Source organism: Macaca fascicularis, chromosome 14, assembly GCF_037993035.2.
Source record: "Macaca fascicularis isolate 582-1 chromosome 14, T2T-MFA8v1.1".
Classification (NCBI taxonomy): Eukaryota; Metazoa; Chordata; class Mammalia; order Primates; family Cercopithecidae; genus Macaca; species Macaca fascicularis.
Genome location: NC_088388.1, coordinates 73841735 through 73867293, shown reverse-complemented (window position 1 = coordinate 73867293; position 25559 = coordinate 73841735). Strand labels below are relative to the sequence as shown.

The following is a 25559-nucleotide window of genomic DNA, read 5'->3' as shown; positions in this document are numbered from 1 at the left end:
CCAAACAACAGATTTCCCTGTAGATAAAACAGCCTTCTACTGAAAGATGCCATCTAGGACTTTCATGGCTAGAGAGAAGTCAATGTCTGGCTTCAAACCTTCAAAAGACAGGCTGGTCACTTTAAATTGAGGTCAATGCTCATTTGTCACTCAGAAAATCCTAGGGCTCTTAAGAGTTATCCTAAATCTACTCTGCCAGTGCTCTACAATAAAAAAAAGCCTGGATGAAGCACTTCTGTTTACAGGCCCCTGTTAAGACCTATTCCTCAGGTAAAAAGATTCCTTTCAAAATATTACTGGTCATTGACAATGTACCTTGTCATCCAAGAGCTCTGATGGAGATGTATGAGATTAATGTTGTTTTCACAGCCACTAATACAACATCCATTCTGTAGCCCACAGATCAAGGAGTCATTTCAACTTCCAAGTTTCATTATTTAAGAAATACATTTCACAAGACTATAGTTGCCATAGATAGTGATTGTTCTGATGAATCTGGTCAAAGTAAACTGAAAACCTTCTGGAAAAATTTCACTAGTCTAGATGCCATTCAGAACATTCATGATTCATGGGAGGTCATAATATCAACATTAAGAGACATTGAGAAGTTGATTTCCACAACTCATGGATGACTTTGAGGGGTTCAAGACTTCAGTAGAGGAAGTAACTGCAGATATGGTGGAAATAGCAAGAGAATTAGAAGTGGAGCCTGAAGATGTGACTAAATTGCTGCAATCTCATGATAAAACTTGAACAAATGACTTGCTTCTTACAGATGAGCAAAGAAAGTAGTTTTTTGAGATAGGATCTACTTCTGGTGAAGATGCTGTAAACACTGTCAAAATGACAACAAAGGATTTAAAATATTACATCAACTTAGTTGATAAAGCAGCAGCAGGGTTTGAGAGGATTCATTTATGAGTTCTACTATGGGAAAAATGCTATCAAATTCTGTAGCATTGCATGCTACAGAAAAATCTTTTGTGAAAGGGAGAGTCAACTGTTTCAGCAAACTTCATTGTTGTCTTATTTCTTGTTGGGGGTAGACAGGGTATTGCTGTCCCCCAGTGGCACAATCGCAGCTTACTGGAGCCCTGAACTGGGCTCAAGCAATCCTCCCCCTCAGCCTCCCAAGTAGCTGTGGACTACAGGTGTGTGCCACTACACCCACCTAATGTTTTTTATTTTTATTAGAGACAAGGTCTTGCTATGTTGCCCAGGCCAGTCTTAAACTCCTGAGCTCAAGCAATCCTCCCACTTTGGCCTCCCAAAGTTCTGGGATTATAGGTATGAGCCACTGTGCCCAGACCATTGTCTTATTTTAAGAAATTATCTATATAAGTAAGAAATGCTTCAATAATAATGATGATAATAATAATAATAATAATACACTGAGTCTTCAGCAACCACCACCCTGATAAGTCAGCAGCCACCAACATCAGGGCAAGACCTACTCCAGCAAAAAGACTGACTAGCCAAAGGTTCAAATAATCATTAGCACTTTTCAGTAATATTTTAAGGTGTGTACTTTTTTTTAGACATAATGCTACTACACACTTAATAGATTACAGTATAGTGTAAACATAACTTTTATATGCACCGGGAAACCAAAAAATTCATGTGTCTTGTTTTACTGTGACAGTCACTTTATTGTGGTGGTCTGGAACCAAATCCACAATATCTCTGACGTATGCCTATCTGGGGTCTGAAATAACCCCGTAGCTTCCAGGCCAAAGAATAGCAACCTCTCTTTCCTCACTAAAAATACAGTCAAAATGTTCTACTGAAGAGGAAGGGCTCCAACTCCAGTTCTCCCACTTATTAGATGTGTGACCAAAGCAAATGAGCTTAATTCTCAGGCCTGGTTACCTCCTGCAAAGTGGAGATAATAAAATGTACCTCACATACAGCATTAGCATTAGTAGTAGAAGTGTGGTTATTACTGGTATCCCCCCGTCATCTGCTAAATGTGGTCCTGAGCAAATTACTTACCTCTGGAGCACCAGGATCCACCATCAGCAAAATTGGACTACCAATGCTTACTTCCTTGGGTGATTTATGAGGATTAAATGGAATATAAATGAAAGGCACATCATACGTTAGCTGAATCTAAATAACTGTGGCGGTCTCTGGAGTCAGCAACTGAGTTTGAAGCCAGCTTCTACTGCTTTATTATAGCTGTATAACCTTGAGCAAATGGCAACCTCTCTGACTCTCAGTTTCCTTGTCTGTAAAATATGACTGAAAACAGTACCTACGAAACAGAGTGGCTGTGAGGACCCAATGTGCCCCTGGAACACAATAAGCACTCAGTGAGAGCCATTGTTTTTGCTGTTTTTTCTGCCTCTGCTCCCCACATGGCTTTCCTGTACTGATGAGAAAAGGCACAGATCCTGAAGAGCTCTGAGCTTTGTGAAGAGAAACTGAGGCCCAGACTCAGATCTGGGATGAAGAGTCACCTGTACCAAGTGCCCAATCCTCAACCCTCGCCTCAGCACCAGGTGGAGAGCATCCTCATCCCTGCTCGTGGAACGCTTCTCTGCAAAGGCCAGGAAGGTGTGGGTGGGGGGTATGTAGAGCAGGGCTGGGATCCGGTAGGTAATCCCTCTGTCATCTTCCTGCCGGAACAGAGGGCTGTTGAAGGAGCATGTTGTCACTTCTTCCATGACCTCTGCAAGGATAGAAGGCAGCTCAATGTGTGTCCATACCCAAATGCTGGCCTGCATATAAATTCTGCTTCATCATTTCACTTCTGGAGAGCAAAGGGGAGGCACAGATACATATTCAAATGTTTATTTATACAAGAGTAACATATGCTCTCAATAGTACAAAGCAAGCAATATACATTCTTATTTAACAAATGAGAATTTCATTAACTCCAGACCCTGTGGGAATTCTGTGTGGCCTGTGTCAAGTATGTATCTTGGAGCAGAGCGGTTTTGCATTTCTTTTTGCCAAGCATCCAGGGGTATTACCAGCCTGAGGTGGTTTTTAATGTCAATTCTTGACTTGGAGTTTCTAGGCCATTTGAGTATCTATACGAGTGAATGGCTGTGGTTAAGAATTTTCTGGGAAAACTTTTTTTCTGTACAAAAGCCTAGGATAAAAGGCAATCTTCTTTGTCTTCCCTCTGTGTCAGTAGGGAGAATTTTTTTTTTCCTAGTAGATCTGGTATGATATATGTCCCCTCCAAAACTCATGTTGAAACTTAATCCCCGATATGGCAGTGTTGAGACGTGGGGCCTCTAAGAGGTGACTGGGTTATAAGGGCTCTGTCCTCATGAATGAATGAATGGATTAATGCGTTATCAAGGGAGTTGCATTAGGGGCTTTATAAGAGGAAAACCAGAGATCTGAGCTAGCATAGTCAGCTCCCTTGCCATGTGATGCCCTGTGCTGCCTTCAGACTCTGCAGAGTCCCCACTAGCAAGAAAGCCCTCACCAGATGTGGCCTCTGGACCTTGGATTTCTCAGACTCCATAACTGTAAGAAATTTCTTTTCTTTATAAGTTATCTAGTTTCAGGTATTCTGTTATAAGCAACGGAAAATGAATTAAGATACTAGTCCACCCTATCAGAAGGTATACACCCTACACAGGGTGCAGATTTTCAAAGGACCTAGTTTCATGTGAGGATTTCACATGCCATCCTCTGTCAAAAACTAGAGTCTAACCAGGCTGGGCATGGTGGCTCACGCCTGTAATCCCAGTACTCTGGGAGGCCGAGGTGGGCAGATCACGAGGTCAGGAGATGGAGACCATCCTGGCTAACATGGTGAAACCCTGTCTCTACTGAAAATACAAAAAAATTAGCTGGGCATAGTGGCGGGTGCCTGTAGTCCCAGCTACTCAGGAGGCTGAGGCAGGAGAATGGTGTGAATCCAGGAGGCGGAGCTTGCAGTGAGCCGAGATTGTATCACTGCACTCCAGCCTGGGCGACAAAACAAGATTCCGTCTCAAAAACAAAACAAAACAACAACAAAAACCCACTAGAGTCTAACCCATGCGGACCTATAGCTTCATTTGGTATAAAAACAGGCCTATTAAAGTCCAAGTTTCTAGGTGAGACATCCAGTACAGCTGAGGGCAGATTAAGGAGCTAATCACTCTGGTTTTCAGTTCACGCTTGGTTTCTTAGTCCCTGGAGATTTCTCTTACTTTCTCACAAATTCAGCTATAAAGGGCTTTGTTATTTTTTTTTTCTTTTGAGATGGAGTTTTGCTCTTGTTGCCCAAGCTTGAGTGCAATGGCGTGAGCTCGGCTCACTGCAACCTCCACCTCCTGGGTTCAAACAATTCTCCTGCCTCAGCCTCCCGAGTAGCTGGGACTGCGAGCGCCTGCCACCACGCCCAGCTAATTTTTTTGTATTTTTAGCAGAGATGGGTTTCACCACGTTGGCCAGGCTGGTCTCAAATTCCTGACCTCAGGTGGTCTACCCACCTCGGCCTCCCAAAGCGCTGGTACTACAGGTGTGAGCCACCATGCCCGGCTGCCTTTGTTATATTTTACCCCCCATTTTACAGTTTGGCTACCCTGCCATAATGCTCACAATGTCCAAGTATTCTTCTTAAAGAAAACCAGGTGTTCCACTTCTCAGAGGCTCAAAAGGGGAATCAAGCCAGACAGACAAAAGGCAGCCTTAGAATTACTTTTTCCTCAAACCAACTGTCATCCAAACCCAACTTTACAAATCATTTGTAAATATTATCAGGCTGTAAGAACGATTTATTCAATAAATATTTCTAGGTGTCTCCTCCATGTCAGGCTCTAAAATAGGTGCTGAGAAGATAGAGAAGGATCAGAGGTTCCTGCTCTCAAGAAACCCAATCAAGTGAGGGAAACAGACATATACATGGACAATTATAACACGATGTAATAAGTGCTACTTTAGAGGTAAACACAATAGCAAGTAGAAAAACATAAAAGTGGCATCTGTCCAGATCAAGGCACCAGAGAAGGATTTTTGGAGAGAATTATTGAGCCAAAAGAGCTCCTGCCTCATATAGTCACAGGCTCTGCCTGGAACACTCGTTTCAGATAGTCACATAACACTCTCTCAACTTCTTCAGCTCTGCTCAAACATCATCCAATCAGTAGGGTTTCTCTGTCAACTCCTTTGCCCCAGCCTATCTTCTTTCCTTGTTCTATTCTCCACACCACTTATCACACTTTGATGTCTCCTATGTTACATTTGTTTAATACATACCACAAAATGGAAGCTCCAGAAAGGGCAAGGGTATGTCTGTTTTCTTATTGCTCCACCTTGACACCTAGAACTATGCCTAGTACATAATAGGCACTCAACAAATTTTTGTTGAATGACTGAATGAGTGAGCCAGATCTTAAAGAATGAATAGTGGGTTAGCCAACTGAGGGTGAAAAGAAGAAGGGTAGAGGACGAGGATGTGAAAAGCGTATAGGTGACAGAAAACAACCTATAGGTTAGCCAACTGAGGGTGAAAAGGAGAAGGGCAGAGGACGAGGATGTGAAAAGCCTATAGGTGACAGAAAACACAGAGAGTTGTAGGGCCTCTCAGTAGTTTAGTATGACTACAGTAAGGTGGAGTGCAAGGGATGGGGCAGAGGTGGGACTGAAGGGGTCAGTACAGTCCAGATCCTGGGAGGCTTAGATACTTTATTAAGGTGTTTATTCCACAGATGGGAGACCACTCAAGAGTTCTTGACAGAGGAATGGCATGATGATTTTAGACCAATCTTCCAGGAAGCTTTCAGGACAATGAACTATAGGGCAAAGTTGCACTGCTTTTGGTTACAGCCTCCTAGTGTCAATCAAGACAAACTTTTATCAATAGCATAAGAATACTTAGTCACTTGTTCCTAACTTAAAGAAGGGAAAAGAACTATGGCTCAGTATCATGAGGGGAACTGCGGGAGTGGCCTTGCTGAGTCCAGAAGAAAAGCCTCCCTTCATTTCAATCTCAGGCTCTCAACAGCAGAATCAAAAGATAAGCAAGGGGAGACCATCTTCTCACCCAATACTAGAGCACACTTCTCTCCCCTCAATTCAGGCTCTCCTCCCTGGGAGGGTCAGGCTTTGTTCTAAGCAAATAATCTGTCTCTGAGCCAGGCTGGGGTAATGGTTAAGAACATAGGATTTGGACCAGGCCAGGACTATGTGACCTTGGGCATGTTACTCAACTTCTCTAAGCTTCAGGATCCTCCCCTATACAATTCAGTAGAGTAGGTGATAGAAATAAAATGCTTAACTACAGTGGCTATTACAAGGCCTGTGACATAGTATGAGTGCAATATATGACAGTTATTTTTAAACTACGAACTAATGTATATTCTAGTTTTATTCCTTGAATCCTGTGGATAACAATGACAATAATAACAATTACAACTCCCTTTCTTAAAAACATTTAAATCCCTCTTTATTGCTGAAAGAGAACATACTTTAAACTCTTACCACTTTAATTAGAAGTTAAACCAACACTACTATCATCAGACAACATGTGACTATTAGTTAAATTTAAACAGGAATTCTCCAGGTGATAAGAAGAATGGAGCACAGGATAGGCATGGAGTAGGATAGGGCTCAGAACAGGAAAGGAAGAGGCTGGGTGCGGTGGCTCATGCCTGTAATCCCAGCACTTTGGGAGGCTGAGGTGGGCAGATCACTTGAGGTCAGGAGTTCGAGACCACCCTGGCCAATATGGTAACACCTCGTCTCTACTAAAAATACAAAAAAAAATTGGCTGGGCATGGTGGCATCCACCTGTAATCCCAGCTATTCAGGAGGCTGAGGCGGGAGAATCACTTGAAACCAGGAGGTGGAGGTTGCAGTGAGCTGAGATTGCACCACTGTACTCCAGCTTGGGTGACACAGCAAGACTCTGTCTCAAAAAAAAAAAAAAAAAAAGGAAAGGGAGAGGAAATAGGAAATCAGCAAAGGAGAAGCACAACTTGTCAGATGGGCTGGATTCATGTCTCAGCTCCATTTCTTGCTGCATGACGTTTTGATGGTTACTCAACCTCTAGATCTTGGATTTCTTGCTTGTACACTATGGATAATAATACCTACCTAAGCAGATCAATATGAAGAACCACTCAAAAGTGCTTTATAAATTTTAGAGTCCTGTTTCAATAGGTGTGTTTAATTATAAATTCTGATGTCTTCACAGTTTCACTTATGCTTTATTATCACTATAACAATTACAGCCATTAATTTTTGTAATTATACTGATCGTGTTGATGACAGAAGTAACATAGATGGTGATTCTGGCATTGCCACCCAAACTATTTCACACAAATCAGGTGCTGGAAACTGGGGAGAGAAAAGAATCAGATATGGTCCTGCTCTGGGGTTCATTTAGGCAGAGAATTCAAATGATTAATTGCTGCTCGATATAATCACTTTCCCATCAAGTCCTCCCCGCTTTCTTACTGGGAGAGAGTATAGCCTAGCATGGACTCTGAAGTCTGACTTATCTTTGACACTTACTAGCAAGTCACTTTACTTCTGAGCTTCAGTTTCCTCACTTATAAAATGGAGATAATACCGCCTACTTCTCAGGCTATAATAATGTAATTCCACAGCCTCCAACTAACCCAGTGAGCCTCCAGTGAATCCCAGAAGGAGGCCTCCCTATCTCATCTATTCACTCCTAACAAGTAATATTTAAGGAGCACCTATCACGTGCCAGACCTTTGAAGATCTGTAGTCTAAACCACCTCATGGTATAGATGGGAAAACTCAGGCACAGGATGGGGGCAAAGCTTACTGAATGCCGCTCCACAGTAATATCTGGACCAAGACTTGAAACTGAAGCTCAGGGATCTTTCTGCCGACCAGAGACCTCTGGTAAGAAGGGGTTTTCCAGTCTCAGTCCCCTTTCATCTCTGCAGTGATAATTCTGAGGTTTAAGTCAGGCTTCAGTGAGAACAAATAAAAATAGGACTAGCTAAGAATACTCCGGCCAGGTCAGATCCTAGCGGACAGGGTGGCTCTGTCTCAATGATCCAAGGCTGGATTTCCCAAGCGCAGATGGTCTTGCTCAACCTGTCCCCACAGTTGAGTCCTCCTCGGGAGCTCTCCTGTCTCCCAACCCCGCTCACCTGCACTGGACCCCGGCTCCTCCGTCTCTGTCGAGGCAGAGCTGGACGCCGGGGGTTCTTCCATGGGGCGCGGGGGCAAGTCCCCAGGTCTCATTCGCCGAAGCCTGGGAGAGGCACCGGCCCCAAGGCTGCGGAGACGGAGACAGAGGAGGATAGAGAGGGAGAAACAGAGGGAGGACACGGAGACAAACCCCGAGAAGCAAAGAGCAGGTCGACTGCCGGAAAGAGGTAATGGCAACGAAAGAGGCGGACGCAGGCTGTAGTCAGTGGCAGTTGGGGCCAACCGTTGGCCTCCTCCGCGAGCCCGCCCCGTCCCGCCCCCTCGGCGCTGCCCCTCCCTCCAGCCCACAGCCCGGTCCCCACCACCGCACGGGACCAGCACCACCTCTACCCTCTCCAGCTCAGCTTAAGCCCTGGGCCCACCTCAGTTCCCAACGGTCGCTTCCTCTCTTCAGTCCCACAGCCCCGAGCTCTTACATTGGTCTGCAGCTCGGTATCACCGCCTAAAACTTCCCCGGACAGCCTGAGAGTTGAGCAAAGGTTCCGGGCCTCAGAGGGTACCCTACAAAAAGGACCAGAGGTCCAGAGCATTGGCTATCCTTTTTGCAAAATATGAAAATGAAAATGTATTCATATGTATAATTTATGTGTGTATATACACACATTTACATACACAGATTTGTCACATAGCACTGAGTCCATTCTTCTGTTTCACAGTACCTGAATTTAAGCCCTCCTCTCCCCAACCAAAGAGGAAAGGGCTGATCTAAGGTCATTTTTTATCTGGGACTAAGTATAACATAAAGGAAATAGGCTGGGCCTGGTGGCTCATGCCTGCAATCTCAGCGCTTTGGAAGGCCTACGTGGGAGGATGCCTTGAGCCCAGGAGTTGGAGGCTGTGGTGAGCTGTGATTGCACCACTGCACACCAGGCTGGGTGACAGAGCGAGACCCTGTCTCTAAAATATAAAAATTTTAAAAAGAAGAAATTTTACAAACACCAATAAAAGGACAGACTGCTAACTTAGAGGACATAAAAATGTAAAGCTTCCATAAATTTGAATTCGTGATATTTTTTCTCATTAAAAAAAAAAAAATCCTGTGCTGAGGCAGGGAACATACAAGATGAGTCTGGAACGTCGTGGTGCCATAAAGAAAGAACTCACAAAATGATGAGGGTTCTTTGAAAGAACACAGGAGCCAACCTCAATACAACCTGCTGTATTTTTCTAAAAAAAAAAAAAAAAAAAAAAAAAAAGGCCTAGAACCAGAGGCCAACTCAATCGTAATAAGCCCAAATAATGGGTCTTAAACTACTATTTTGTCCCCAAAGGAACCAGGGTTCCATGGAAAAAATGGCTGATTTTAGGTGCAGGGAAGAAAATTTATAAGATTAGCCTAGAACATCTTGTCTTAACAGAAAGCAAGAAAGCCATAAAAGACTATTTCAGGTCATGTCAAAAGAAGATAAGAGTCAATTTGAAGGTAATTCCACTGGCCAAATATGGAAAAATTAGAACATCAAAAAGAACAAGGACTGCAAAGAAAGTTCATATTGACATATGAAGAAAAAAGTCACTTTGGTCACCTCAGAGTTTGCTAAGGAAAGCAGCTTTTTATTCTGCCTTTCCTGTACAAACCATATTTCTGGGTAACTAAATAGTTGATGGGGAAAAGTTCTCCTTCATGAAATAATTAACTGACCAATGCCAAGTGAATGATAGAATTTCGTCATTTTTTCCTTTAATGACAAAATGAATTTAATGAATCTAGACAGCAATTATCAATAGCTACTAAAAGCTACACCCTTATTGCTCACCTTTTCTTCCTTCCTACTTTCCCACCTCATTATGGCACTCCCTGCATCTCTCACATATACTACTGCCCTCAGATCCTGGTCTCAGAACTTGACTCTGGGAGAACTCAAATAAAGACCCTATACCAGGAGATAAGAACAACAAAACAGTAATGAGTTAAGGATCTAACTTAAGAATGTAGAAAAGGAAGAACAGAATAAATCCCAAAAAGGTAGAAAAGGAAATGATGAAAATAAGAACAGAATAAATGAAACAAGAAGCAAAGTACAATAGAGGGGACTGACAAAAGCAAATATTAGTTATCTAATATATCTAATAAAATGGACAAACCCTCTGGCAAGACTCATTTTTAAAAGTTATAAATGATATTAATGAAAAGGAGACTATAAGCAGGGATACAACAGAGATCAGAAAAATAATATTATACAAACTTTATTCATTAAGTTTGAAAATCTAGATAAAGTTAATATGGTTTTAGAAAAAGTCACCAAACTAAGATATAGAAAATGTGAAGTCTTACAACTAGTTAAAAATCTCAATCAGTATTTAAAAATCTGTTCACAAAGATAACACAACTATCCCAATTATTCCAATCTTGTATTTCCTTCATTAATAGAAGGAATGTAAATTGGTACAGTCACTTTAGAGGAAAATTTAGCAATACCTAGAAAAGTAAAAATGTATATCCTCTCCCACCAAAGAATCCCACTACCTGTATTAGATGTATCCATACAAGAATGTTCATAGCAGCAAATGTTTAATAGTGAAAAATTATAAAAGACCTAAATGTCCATTAATAGGGTAAATAAACTGTCATGTTTAACAGTATACAGCAGTGAAATAGAATGAATTGTAGCTACAGGTATCAATCTAAATTACCTTCACAAACACAATATTGAACAAAAAAGCAAGTTGCACAATACAGAGAGAATGGTACTTGTGCAGATTTACCATAGGAGGCCTAACAGTGCTATCCTTAGAAAGGCCTGCTTGCAATTGGTGTTTTTTGACTGGTGTGTGGAAACCTGGCTCTCAAAGTGTTCCCAGTCACCAGTCAAGTGAAAACAGTAGTTGACTATGCAGACTGTTTGAATGCAGTATGATTTATGCTGGACACCTGCTTGTTTTCTAGGGGTCTTTATTATGTGCTAGGCAGATGGTGCCCACATGACCAAACCTCAATAATCTGTGGGTACTCTCTAATGGGCTCCCTGGACAGAAACATTGCACACGTGTTGCTGCATTTTTGTTGCTGGGGCAATGTGAGCTCTTTGTAATCCCTCATGGGAGGAAGAGCACAAGGAACCTGTAAATGGATTCCTCCAGACTCTGCCAGTGTCCTTTTCCCTTATGATCCAGATATATGTCCTTATTACATCGAGGAATAAATCTTAGTCATATATGCTGAGTCCCATGGGTCCTTCTAGCAAATATCTGAACACAGGGGTGGTTTGGGAGACTCTCAATCAAAAACCACATATAAAGTTTAAAAACAGGTAAAACAATAACCATATATATATCATATAAGAGCTCCCAAGGAGGTAAAAATAAAATTAAAAAATCACCATATGTCTCTACATATCTGTATATATCCATATATATAATGGACACATAGGTATGAAGAAAATGCTTAGGAATAATAAATACCAAATTCCAGGTAGTAGTTACTTCTGAAGGTGCAGGAAGTAAGATGTGATTAAGGATACCCAGAGGACTTCAATTCTATTGGTAATATATGTATTTCTAATGCAGTAGGTTCACAAGTATTCATCTTATTATTCTTTAAGACTTATTTGTCTGAAACACTTCCTTTATAAAAACTGGGTCACTCAAGTCCTGGGGTTTTTTTTTTTTTTTTTTTTTTTTTGAGACAGAGTCTTGCTCTGTCGCCCAGGCCGGAGTGCAGTGGCTCAATCTTCGCTCACTGCAAGCTCTGCCTCCCGGGTTCACGCCATTCTCCTGCCTCAGCCTCCCGAGTAGCTGGGACTACTGGTGCCCACCACCACGCCCAGCTAATTTTTTTGTATTTTTTTAGTAGAGACGGGGTTTCACTGTATTAGCCAGGATGGTCGCGATCTCCTGACCTTGTGATCCGCCCGCCTCGGCCTCCCAAAGTGCTGGGATTACAGGCGTGAGCCACTGCGCCCGGCCATTGTGGGGTTCTTTATCAGACTTCTTCAAGTTCACAATCACCAACTCTGTGGATCTCAAATTTTATAGACCCAAAGCTAATACCAAATCTTTCTAAATTCTTTGAGGTAAATTCAGATGGTCTCATCTTATGCCTGAGACAGTGAAGTTAAGGAGCAATTTCTGTATTTGGAGGTAGAGAATCCTGGCTCCAATCCTCTCTTCCCACTTCCTAGATGAGTGATCTTGGCAACTTATTAAACTTCTGTGCCTCAGATTCCTCATCTGTAAAATGGCCCAAGTCCTCATTCATGGCTCAGTTTTCACTTCCTGTATGAAGACCTCCCAGACCTCCATACTAGAACAAATACTCCTCTTCAAGCCCCCATAGCACTTTGCACCTCCTTCTATTGTGTTGAGATTATCTAAGTGTCTGACACTCTCAGCAGACTGTGAGCAACTAAAGTGAGGGGATCAGGCCTGGCGCAGGTGTTAGCAGAGCAGAATTATGTAAAAGTTTGAAGGAAGAGGGATGCAGAAGGGTACTGAGAAGTAATGCGATCAAGTAAGACGGGACAGGAGTATCGGGGGAACTTCCTGTTACAGAAGTTAGGGAGCTTCCAAGATATGGGACAGGCAGAAGTAGGAGTGGGGCTGTCAAGAATTGTGAAGGGTCTGAGATTTTTATCTTACCTGCAAGCTAATAAGGTAGCCTGTTCCTACCTGTAATAAGGATAGTTTGTTTGTTACAGCAATAGTGGTAGCCAGAGTACCAGCATTTGTGCCAGTTCTGAGCTCCAGTTCCCATATGACGACGCAGAGAGCCAGATGATACCTGCACAGGCAATGGAGTGCATTAAAGGAGAGGAACTTTGAGCGTAGGGAACCTGAATCTTCAATAATGGGCAGTGGGCATGGACACCTTTTGCTCTGATACCTCCTAAGGTTGTTTGCTATATAAACATTCCTGGACAAATAGTCTGGAACAAAGATAGTCAGTGTCTCTCTTTGCAAAATATGCAGAAATGCTAGAGACCCATGAAAATTGTCTCCCAACAAGATGTACCTTTCATTTCTTTGCCATCTCGGCTTTGATGAATTCTCCCATGAGCATGCCACTCCACCTGTCACTCTGATTAAACTGACAGAAACTGGAACCAGGTCCATTAAAAGTCTTTTATAACATTTAATTAAAGATACTATCAACAGAACTCCATGTAACAGGATAAGACCAATCAGTATTGACTTCAGTCATATCCAAGGGCCTGTATCCAAGAAGGTGGGAATAAAAATCAACAAGCCATCAGGATCTACGTTAGAAAGTCAAGTGGCATTCTCGAGTTTCTGTATTGACCATGTACTTGGTCTGAGACATTAATCCAGTCACAGTGGGATGTATTAGTGATTGCACTGACTCCACTTTGGCCCACAGAGAGGAAGAGCAATTCTGTCACCCATAACCACCCTGGCCAATGAGTTGAGGCTGATTTAAGTGCCATCCAGAGCTGAGGTGGTGTCACTGATGACTGCAAGTAAAGTCAAGAACAAATTCCTTATCAACATTTCCAATAGGATGACTCTCAAGATAGTGATACTGTTGGGAGAGGCAATCTGCCACGAGCCCTGAGTGTTCCTGCATGTATGTTCTTCCTTCATATGAATTTAAGGCTGTGACGATTCTTCTTGGGCTGTACCTCAGTGTTCTGTTGGCAGTAAGCTACCTTGAAATGAGCAGGTTTACCTATTGCTCACTAAGTTTTGAGGACCCCACCCCCACCACCAAGCTTGGGGTCTGCATTTGTAGGCATTCATCTAGGCCTACCTTGTGGCACTTTTGGGGGTGTAGGCCATAAGGAGAACAGCTTTGTGTCAGTCAGCAAGGCCATGTATTTACTTTCAGTTCAAGTGGCTACCTACTTGGACTCAACAAACAGCTAAAGTTTTTAGTTCAAAGTTCTATATCCTTATTGCTGCCATCATTTATTTCATCTTTGGGAAATCATTCATCAGCCTTGGCCATACTGCCTCTCAGCTGGAGCCATGAGCTTGCTGCCTCATTGTCAAAACATCCTCCTGCCTCCTGCCCAGAGACTGAGCAATAACCTAAGTACAATTTGGGCAGCATGTTTCAATCCTACCTCTTGCTCCTTAGCCTCAAAATATTCTCAGGTAGGACTCTTTCTTCAGGTGGGACTTTCCTCAGGACTCTTTCCTCCTCCCTCACTTGGGAATATCTGATTTGCTACCAGATCCCAGGGAATTTCTTTTATTTCTAATCCAGCCCATGAAAGGCCTTTGTCCTTTCTCTTCTAGAAAACCATGTTGGTCAGGATCCAATTTTCATTACTAAAACTTTCACATCTGTGAATTTTATCCTACTTGTAAGCTAACAAGTTAGCCTGCTATGCTTTCATGGATGTTGCCAGAAGACATGAGATTCCTGGGTCAGAAACAAATAACTTTATTACTTATGGTATAGCTAGCAACATGAGCATGATGTTTGCACCAGCTGCCCATGGCCTACACCCCCCAAAGTGCCACAGGGTAGACCTAGACGGATGCCTACATATGCAGACCCCAAGCTTGTGAGGGGAGCGGTGCTCAAAACTTTCATAGTAAGCAACAGGCAAATCTGCTCATTTCAAGGTAGCTTACTGCTAACAGAACACTGAGGTACAGCCCAAGAAGAATGGTCAGTCTTACATTCACGAGGCAAGAATATACATGCAGGAACACTCAGGGCTCATGGCAGATTGTTTCTCCCAAGTTTCTCTTTCTCCAGTGGGTCACCTTTGACAGTATTAATCAACCAACTCTGGGGCACTAAGAGCCTGACAACTACTCAATCCTCATCAATTGCTTCCCAGAACAGTTTGTCACAGGGAAATCCCTCTGAAAGGGCTATTGCTCCTTTATAGCAGCCAAGAAAAACCTGAGACCTTTCCTGTTGTGTTGGCATGGGTCTAAGCCTGGAATGACAAACTGTAGGAGGGGGTTGGCTCTAAGACAGCCCAACAGTTTCCATTCTTCCTTAACAAGTATTATGTACCCTGAATCCCTCTATGCCCAAGTGAATAAACCAAAGTTCTAACAATTCACCTAGTTTCTGTCCACAGGAGTAAGGAATTTCCCTTCTTTCAAGCTCTTGTAAGGATGTGTCTCTGTGACTGTTATCTGAGAGGAGGAAGAACCCGCTGCCTATACAGGAAGAATGTTAGTAGCAGCAGTTAAAATGGGGCAGACCTGAGGCTGAATGCCAGATTAGTGATGAAGTACCTCTTTCTAGAAGACAGTAAGCAACAACCAGGACATAGTTTCAGCAACCATCTTTGAATCTGTTCCAGGAATTCTGGAACCACCTCCCTAGTTCCTTATTAACAGACAATGATGTGTGTATGTATTTAAAACATTATTCTCAGAAGGGGACCATAGGGTGGGTTGTTAGGAATACTCTAATTTAATAACAAAAAAGGCTGTCAGTAGGGACAGGATATATTCTAAAAGTCTAAATTAACGTGCTATTAACAGTTTTCTCTGATGACTTCCACCACGGAGAAAAGGTTTGGGGTGTGGGTAGGGCTAGCCAGGAGTGGATAAAGTAGAGTTAGTGAGAGATCGGGCTCTAAGCTGAGGAGGAACTTGGGTCCAGAGAAGAACACAACTTGTGTGTATGCAAAGGGACTTTGCATCTTCTTCCATTCCCCGAAATTGTTCTGAAGTAAAACTTGTTTCTACACATACATAAAAGCATGACAAACATTAAATACACATTAGCAGCTGAAATTTGCAAATAATGAAAAAACATTAGGATCTTTTTCCACTGTCCTCAGTGGCCCTCTCTGTTCTCAAAAGAAGTCCGTCTGACGTTAAGTGTGAGGAACTGAGAACTTCATTCATGATGATGTGATGGGTGTCAGGGTTTCCTGGTAGCAAGGGTGTTGCAGACCTACTAGAGGGTACAGAGCAGCCCAGCAGCATTCTGGACTGGGCTGAAGTGGCCACTCAGTAGATGCATGTGTCAGAAGCTGGCCAGAGGCGCTCCGCAGCTCTACAAAGTGTGCCCTTGCTTAGGCTTGAGCTTGCAGAGGGTACTTTTTGTTCACGTGATGAGACACTTCTAAAATGCCACAAGTGAAAAGACAGGGGACCAATTGCAACATGTAGCTGGGCTGATAACTCACTTCTTCAGCAAACCTAAACTGCTTCAACTGGTTTCTGGAGTCAGGGAAAAACCTTAAAAGAGATCCATGTAGTCCAAGAAGTCTCAAGTGGGGCTTATAGGCACCTTTTGGGGATATGGCACCCAACATTTTTTTGTAATCATTAAGAGATGTTTTATATTTCCCAGGGGGTAAGGAGTTTTCATAATCTCAAAAGAATACATTCTCTCAAACTTTTTTTTAACAAAAGACTTCACCCTAGAAAAGGAATAGGATGTATTCTAGGTCACAAATTAGAAAAAAGTTGCCAACAGCCCAGGTTTCTCGTTTCTCATTTGAGGACCCATTTGTTTCCCCTCTCTTCAATCCACACTCCTTCCTGGAATAGTGAAAAAAACTGGGGAAAAATTATGATCAATAGGGAATTAAAGTAAAAACACTTATACTATGAATATTATGTAGCTATTAAAAATGAGACTGACCTGGCCGGGCGTGGTGGCTAACGCCTGTAACCCCAGGACTTTGGGAGGCCGAGGCGGGCAGATCACGAGGTCAGGAGATCGAGACCATCCTGGCTAACACGGTGAAACCCCGACTCTACTAAAAATACAACAAAATTAGCTGGGCTTGGTGGCACACGCCTGTAGTCCCAGCTACTCAGGAGGCTGAGCCAAGAGAATGGCATGAACCCGGGAGGCAGAGCTTGCAGTGAGCCGAGATTGCGCCACTGCACTCCAGCCTGGGTGACGGAGCAAGACTCTGTCTCAAAAAAAAAAAGAAAAAGAAACTGACCTATGTGTATATATATATATACACACACACACAGGGGTTATCACCCCAGCTACTTGTTGCAATTGGTCCCCTGCCTTTGCACTTGTGGCATTTTAGGACAGTTTCTTTTATATATGTATGTCAGACTTTTTTTTTTTTTTTTTTTTTGAGACAGAGTTTTGCTCTTGTTGCCCGGGATGGAGTGCAGGGATGAAACCTCAGCTCACCGCAACCTCCACCTCCTGGTTCAAGCCATTCTCCTGCCTCAGCCTCCCAAGTAGCTGGGATTACAGGCATCTACCACCACCACCATGCCCAGCTAATGTTTTGTATTTTTAGTAGAGATGTGGTTTCACCACGTTGGCCAGGGTGGTCTTGAACTCCTGACCTCAGGTGTGACTTACCTGTCTTGGCCTGCCAAAGTGCTGGGATTAAAGGCATGAGCCACCATGCCTGGCCTCAGACTCATTTTTAATAGCTGCATTATACACACACACAGGGAAAATGCCTAAGACATATTAAGTTTAAAACACAAATTACAGGACATATATCAATATAATTCAATTTTTGTTAAAAAAAAAGTGTATGTGGAGATACATATTTGCATGTACATGTAAAGAAAAAAGCATATTGGGGGAACTCTAAGGGATCATCATGGAGAGGGTTATTCACTGTCTCTATCTGCAAGCCTTGAGACCCCTGTGTCTAACAGTACAGTTGGCCCTCTATATCTACAGATTTAACCAACCATGGATTAAAAATATATTTTAAAAAATAACAAAAAATATAAATAAAAAACCAATACAGTATAACTAGTTACATACCATTTACATTGTATTAGGTATTATAAGTAATCCAGAGGTGATTAAAAGTATATGGGAGGATGTGTATGGGTTATATGCAAATACACTACACATTTTATATAAGGGACTTGAGCATCCTTGGATTTTGGTATGCTTGGGGCTCCTGGAACCAATCTCCCACAAATACCAAGATGACTGTAACTCCTCCATTGTAAAAATACACTTATCTGGTTACATGCTTTCAAAAACTTTAAGAAGCTCACGGATTAGGATTATCACCTTGTGGGAGGGAAAGGAAGCAGAAACCGGAAGCTCAGAGAGAATTCTGCAACTTACCCAAGGTTTATAGGAATGAAGAGTACAGAATCCAAGGCTTTAACTTTCTGTCCAGTGTTGTTCACAATTCCCTGCTATGTGGTGTGAGATAGGACAACCTTCCCGAGACAAACAGGAAGTGCGATAATGGTAATTTCTTACAAACTAAATATAGTGTTGGGGACTAGGCTCAGCCGGAACTGATGTTTTGTAAATCTGCAGGGAAATATTCCTAAAGGTCAAAGGATCTTGGCAAGCACCCAGGTCTTCTCTGACCATACTGGGAAAACACTGGAAAAACTGCTGTTTTGTCTCTGCAGGACCACAAACTCTGAAGCCAGACTCCGCAGGTTTGAATCCCAGTTCTATCACTAGCTGTGTGACAATTATTTAACTTTTGTATCTCAGCTTCCTCATGTGTAAAATGGGGATAATAACAGTACCTACCTCTTAGGATTGCTGTGAGCATTATTAACACATGTAAAGTACTTGGAGCATTTCTGACACAAAATAAGTACAGAATGTTGTTATTGTTGTTATCACTGGAAAGCTAAGAGTTCCTCAGCTACAGGTTCTCAGGGGTCTCTGACAGGTAAAATAGCCTAAAAACGAAAAAAACCTATAGTAAAAAGATGTTAACACTCGTTTCTCTGTTCTCTCCATCAAGACTATGACTCATTTTTTTCACATCTTCCTTCCTTTTATTGAAAAAAATTTTAGAAAATGGCAGTTAATAAAAGGCACAAACAAATCAACAGGGATATACTAGTGGAAAACACAATATAAAACTAAAATGCCATTGGCTTCTTTAACTGGTTAAAAGCACAAAATGTAACAGGCAGAAAGTCTGTTTCAAACAAATTAAAAAGCTATGTTTTTTTTAAATTCTCCCCAAATCAGATATATACACACCCACAAAAATAGTGTGTGAAGGAAAGCTGTCATACACAAGACGTTGTATCCTGAATTCTTCAAGGAAACACATATTGAAATAGGAATTAACAGAGTCAGCAACAGATTAATAATTTTTTAAAATTCAGTCTTAAAATGCTACATGGCCCAAAGCTATACTATATAAAGTATGCTAGGTACAAAAGAAAACATCTGTACAGCTTTTAGCAAAACTACTTTCTCAGAAAAGCAAATTAAAATAATGTAATCAGCAGATCAAGGAGACTACAGCTAGACATCAGAGCTACAACTTCTCATATCTGTGTCAGAAAATCCTATTTATCCAGAATAGACTAAAATTTCAGGACAAAACAGGGACTTTTAAACATTTCTTACTTTACCCATTTTAAGTTCTTTTTATCTTCCCCACCCCGCAAGCCAGTAATTCAGCAAGATCCAGCAGAAAGAGGGCTACTTTTAGAATTGGCTATTTTATTTTTCTTTCTACGGCGAGACTGTCATGGAGCCTGGATATTTCAGGCTCATATGCATCCATGACCAGTGTCCCACTGTGGTCAAAAAACTTAGCAATGGACTTGGTGAACTCAGCTTCCCGCTGCTGCTTTGTTCTCCCACTGATGAAGGTCAGCTTCAAGGTGTATTTGTCATCAAACCTAAGCATGGGGGCAAAGATAACAAATCAAAAACCAAACACAGAGATTCAACCAGTAACAATACGGCACCAAGTGATTCCGAAGAAAAGGAGTAAGTTGGGCACCGGTGATACAGGGAACAAACACATCCTTTAAAAGCAAAAACAAAAACAAAACCCCAGGGCTCCTAACTCTTCAAGATACTAGTTCTGATTCTTAGGTGTTGATATATCTTTCCTGCTTTAATTACTGTGTACCTCCTTTACCTTGCTGTAGACTTTTAAGCCATGTGGACCATCTTCTCCCATCTCTGGACTTTGTATTTGCCATGCTAGATAGGTCTTCCTAGAAGACTCTTCTCCCCTGTCTCACCTGACAAGTTCTTATTTGTTTTTTTTTTTTTTTTGAGACGGAGTCTCGCTCTGTCGCCCAGGCTGGAGTGCAGTGGCCGGATCTCGGCTCACTGCAAGCTCCGCCTCCTGGGTTCACGCCATTCTCCTGCCTCAGCCTCCTGAGTAGCTGGGACTACAGGCGCCCGCCACCTCGCCCGGCTAGTTTTTTGTATTTTTTAGTAGAGATGGGGTTTCACCGTGTTAGCCAGGATGGTCTCGATCTCCTGACCTCGTGATCCACCCATCTCGGCCTCCCAAAGTGCTGGGATTACAGGCTTGAGGCACCACGCCCGGCCCTTATTTGTTAACACTACACTTGGGCATAAACTTTTCTGGGAAAGCCTCCCAATCTGGGTCAGATGTGTCTCCTCTGTCTTCCACAGCACCATCAATCAACATTCAACTCAAATACTGACCTCCTATCATATGCCAGGCCTCATAATAGGATACTATGGTATCAACAAAATTACCTATCTGTTGACATGATGTGTACTATGTTCTTCACTAGACTGGGAGGTTTCTTTTCCCTTTGTTTCTGGTGCTTGAATCAGGATTGTCTAGGAGATTCTTGAGCAAAGATTTTTGTCTCGTTTCATACTCTTAGCTGGGTTTCTAGTAGGCAATCAAATTTTTATAAATAAATGAAGAACCCTTGCTTTCAAGGATGCTCTCCAATCCCAGGGTGTCTAGTCCTTACACTCTGTAATCAATCTAGCTCCAGGTTTTACTCTGATCACAGGCCAGGGATGCTAACTGCTTTACTAAATGAACTCCAGAGACTCCTTATCTATACTTTAAGGTACCCTGAAGGCCATTACTATGTCCATCCATTCAAGAGGGTTTAATGACACCAATTACTGGTAGGCTGACATCCCCCACCCTGTTTCCATTTATTGGGACATATTCAGTGGATTGTTAAGCTAGTATTATCTTTAGATGAAGCAGTTTCTTGAGGCTGTATTTCTGCATGTTTAAAATGGGAGAACTTCCATCTGCTTTTAGGATTACTGTCATAACTAAAACAGTGCCTATCATTAACTAGTGCTCAAAAGATCACAGCTCCTCAGTAATTGCTGGTCTAGGCAGTAACTCCCAACTTGGAGAGCTAGTCGTGAAGTTCCTTTAACTATTTTCAACACCTCAAAAGATTTTCTCAAGTTCTGACCAACTGCTACTAATTGATATCACAGTAATTTTTAGATTTCTGTGCCCAGTTTTATTGGCAGGTACATGGCTTTGGTGGCAGTCCATGAACTGATGAGTTGTGACCTGACACATTTTAGAAATGTTCGTTAATTAAGATATTTATTAAGCCTACCTATATGGGTCAGGCAGTTTTAGATGGTAAGAATATATGGCAGTGAACATAATATAAATGTCTGCCTTTTGGGACTTTCATTTCAGTGTGTGTAGGGAACAGACAGTATAAAAAAATAAGATGTTCTCTTAAATAGGTGGGCAGAAAAACCTTCACTAAGCAGATGTTTGAGCAGAGCCAAGAAAGGTAAGAGAACAAGCTCTCTGGAAAAAGAATGCTCCAGGCAAAAGCAACAGCAAGTGCAAAGGCCCTGAGGCAAGAACATGCCTGAAATGTCTTAAGAACAGAAAGGGGCGTAATGTGAACAGAATGAAGTGGGAGAGGATGAGAGCCATAGGAGATGAGGGGTATGTTTGCATAGGTGTGTGAAGTACAGAGAATAGACATGTATGGACTTCCAGGCCATCCTCAGGATTCTGGCGATTTCTCTGAGAGAGTTTTGAGCAAAAGACTGAGTTGATTATGTTTCAAAATGATCACTTTGCTTGCCGTCCTGGGAATAGACTATGGGTGGGGAGAGGGCTGCAGAAGTCCATTAGAACATCATTACAGTGGGCTGGGCACCATGGCTCACGCCTGTAATCCCAGCACTTTGGGAGCCCAAGGTGGGTGGATGACGAGGTCAGGAGATCAAGACCATCCTGGCTAACATGGTGAAACCCTGTCTCTATTAAAAATGCAAAAAATTAGCAGGGCGTGATAGCAGGCACCTATAGTCCCAGCTATTTGGAAGGCTGAGGCAGGAGAATGGCGTGAACGTGGGAGGCGGAGCTTGCAGTGAGCCGAGATCGCGCCACTGCACTCCAGCCTGGACAAAAGTGTGAGACTTCGTCTCAAAAAAACAAACAAACAAAGAACATCATTACAGTAACTTATGTGACAGAGAATGGTAGCAGCAGAGATGGTAAATGGTTAGACAATACATTTAGATGGTACAGCGAACAGGATTTTCTGACAGAAGGACTGAGAAAGAGGAGTCAAAATGACTCCAGAGCTCTGTAAGGACAGCACTGCCATTTATTGAAGTGGGAAAACTGAGGGCAGGTTTGGACGAGGCAAAGATGAGTAAGGTTTTGGACATGTTGACTTTGAGATGCCTATTGGGATCCAACATCAAACAGAATGCCGGAATATATTTAGAGTTCAGAGAAGAGATCAAGGATGAAAATACAAATTTAGAGATCTTCATCATAGAGAAGAGGTTCCAGAACAAGCCCCGGTGGCATTTCAAATGTAAAACAAATGGGAGATGAAGAATCACAAAGGAGACTGAGGAACAGACATTAAGGTAAGAAGAAAATTAGAAGCGTGTGGTATCCGAGGAGCCTAGTTAAAAAAAAAAAGTATTACAAGGTAAGGGTAATTAGCTATGTCAAATGCTGCTGACAGGTCAAGTAAGAGGAGAAAAGAGAAGACAAGAGCAGATCCAGGTGATAGCACAAAAGGAAAAGGAAGGTAGAGAAATGAGGAGACTGTCTGAGGAGCAGAAGTGGAAATAAAACTTTTTTTTTTTTTTTTTTTAGTTGGGAGAAATTACAGTATATATGTATGTCAGACGGAATGATCCAGCAGAGGGAAACATCAAGTAAAGGAGAAGGGATAGAATCCCATAGACCAGGGAGGGAAGGTCTTAGATAGGTACTTGGAAGTAGGTAAGTAGTGATGGTAGACTTATGATGGCTTCTATCTTCCCAACAACAAAATACTGACAGTAAAGATAGGGGAGGAGGCCTAGGAGGTTTGAGGATAGGGAAGATATGAAAGATCCTCCAGGACAGGGAGAGAGTAACTGGACTACAGAAGTGTCATGGAATCTAAGCCAGGTAAGGAGGAAGTGAAGTGGGTTACAGATACCGCTGGGGCAGAAGAAATGCTGTGACAAGAGAACTAGAAGGAAATAAATTAGAATAACAGGAAGCAATGGTCAGGGTGGGACACTTAAAACTGAAATTATTGAACGTAGTTTGTTCTTAGTAATTGCAAGGTCTACTAGGGTATGTCTATGAAAGTCAGTGTTTAAGACATGATAGAAAACAGGATAATGGGAAGAAGGAAGTAAAACTGAGAGGCCAAATTACTAGAATAATCATCTATGTGAATATGGCAATCACCAAGACTTATGAAAGGACAAATGTTAGAGAGTGCCAATGAGCCAGGAATTATCTTCAAAAGAGCAGGTCTGTATTTAACTGCAAGGAAGAGGCATAGAAGTGGCACAATGTGATGACATGCATTCAAAGGGCGGGGGGCGGTTTAGGGAAGAGGAGGCATTGGAAGCTGCAAAGGGGAGACCCATCTCTACCTGTAGTACCAGAGTAATGAAGGCTGTGAGAGAAACATCAGCCACCACTTGCAGTCTGCAGAGGAATTACATCCTCAGGGGTTATGGTCCAGTTTCACTTAGGGCAAGAAAGAGAAGGGAATGTTCACAGAGACGGCTAGGTTATAGGGGACTTTGTGGATGGCTGACAATGACTTGGCTGCAGGCAGAGACTAATTAGGAGGTCATGGCTGCTGCCCAGCTCAGATGAACGTCAATCATTCACATAACAAAACATGCCACGCCAGGCCCTCGGCTGGGTCTGGTTACCAAGGGGTAAGTGAGAAAGTCCCACCTGGGCTTAGGTTTCTAGTGTATAGTGAATGGTAAAGGAGCTCACGCTTTGGAGGAGAGGGGCAGGCCCAGGAGGAGACACAGACAGTAAATAATTATAGCTCCATGTGGTAACTAACAGAGGTAAGCATAAAATGCTTTTAAGAATAACTAGGACGGGCTGGGCGTGGTGGCTCATGCCTGTAATCCCACCACATTGGGAGGCGGAGGCTAGGGGATCACTTGAGGTCAGGAGTTCATGACCAGTCTGGCCAACATGGTAAAATCCCATCTCTACAAAAAATACAAAAATTAGCTGGGTGTGGTCGTGGGTCCGTAATCACAGCTACTCAGGAGGCTGAGGCAGGAGAATTGCTTGAACCCAGGTGATGGAGGTTGCAGTGAGCCAAGATCGCATCATTGTGCTCCAGCCTGGGTGACAAGAGTGAAACTCCATCTCAAAAAAAAAAAAAAGAATAACCAGGACCACCTAATTTAAACTAAGGCATGTCAGGGAAGGCTTCTTGGAAGTAGGAGTGAGCCAGGTTACAGAAAGATAGCTAAGCCAGAGAGAAGAACATGTTTAAAGGTACGGGGTCACTGGGAAACTTGGATAACTTAGCATCTTGCAAATTCCGTAATATTGCCAGAGTGAGAGAATGGATTTTGAGAGGGGCATAAAAGAAAGCTGGAGATGTCACTAGGAGATGAATGCTGTAACACTTCATATGCTGAAGGAGTTTAGACTGTATAATGAATGTGCTGGGGAGTCACAAAATCACTTTTTGCGAGAGAGTCACATAGCTTGTGCTGTCTGCACATGGCAACTGGTAGTCTGTGAAACCTTTCATTGCCATTTTCACATCACGTGACCTGGCAGTGGGAATAAGACATCAGAATCAGCCACTGTTAAGCTACTAAATCCGTCTGTGAGGTGGGGGAGGGGGAAGACATCAGCAGAAAGTGGGGAACAAAGCAAGAACGTTCACACTTCCACTCCACCAAAAATATGGCAGTTGGTAAAAATAGTAGGAAACGTGAAAAAATCAGAACCCTTGTACACTGCTAGTGACATTGTAAAATAGGGCAGCCACTTTGGACAACAGTCTGGCAGTTCCTCAAACAAAAAGAGTTACCATACGATCTAGTAAGTCTTCTCCTAGGTGTACTACCCAAGAGAAATGAAAACATGTCTGCCTAAAAACATGTACACAAATATGGATAGCAACATTATTCATAATAGCCAAAAAGTAGAAACAACCCAAATGTCTGTCAACTAACAAATGGATAAACAAAATGGAATATTGCTTGACCAAAGAAAGGAATAAAGTACTGGTACATGCTACAACATGAATGAACCTCGTGTGCAGTATATATAGGAAGTAATGGCACTAAGTGAAAGAACCTAGTTATAAAAGACCACATATTGTATGATTCCATTCATATAAAATGTCCATAAGAGAGAACAGAGAAAGTAGACTGGTGGTTGCCCAGGGCTCAGGGAAGCGGAAGGATAGGGAAGTGATTAGCTAGAGTACAGAGGTTTTTTTTTTTTTGAGGTGATGAAAATGCTCTAAAATTGACTGTAATAATGGTTGCAAATATCTGTAAATACACTAGAAACTTGTGAACTGTACAC

General features: G+C 42.4%; 2 protein-coding genes across 18 annotated transcripts in view; both read right to left on the bottom strand.

Moving 5' to 3' along the window:
* The window catches only part of NEU3 (neuraminidase 3), a 31937-nt gene extending 13758 nt beyond the window's left edge, over positions 1–18179 (bottom strand). For 2 of the 14 annotated variants that reach the window (XM_074014757.1, XM_074014761.1), the window contains exons 1-2: positions 8502–8531; positions 1993–2671 (exon numbers count right to left, since the gene is read on the bottom strand). In XM_074014757.1, coding sequence (XP_073870858.1) covers positions 1993–2016 — 24 coding nt within the window. In that variant the 5' untranslated portion in view covers positions 2017–2671; positions 8502–8531. Of the gene's footprint in view, positions 1–1992; positions 2753–7080; positions 7281–8078; positions 8315–8501; positions 8532–18094 lie in introns of those variants that run through there. The other 12 variants (XM_045371313.3, XM_074014759.1, XM_074014760.1 and 9 more) reach the window with 11 other exon arrangements.
* A 572-nt stretch (positions 18180–18751) lies between these two features.
* The window catches only part of SPCS2 (signal peptidase complex subunit 2), a 29863-nt gene continuing 23055 nt past the window's right edge, over positions 18752–25559 (bottom strand). For all 4 annotated transcript variants that reach the window (XM_065528726.2, XM_065528724.1, XM_065528725.1 and 1 more), the window contains one exon: positions 18752–19638. In XM_065528726.2, the coding sequence (XP_065384798.1) occupies positions 19452–19638 (187 nt within the window). In that variant the 3' untranslated portion in view covers positions 18752–19451. The remainder of the gene's footprint in view (positions 19639–25559) is intronic.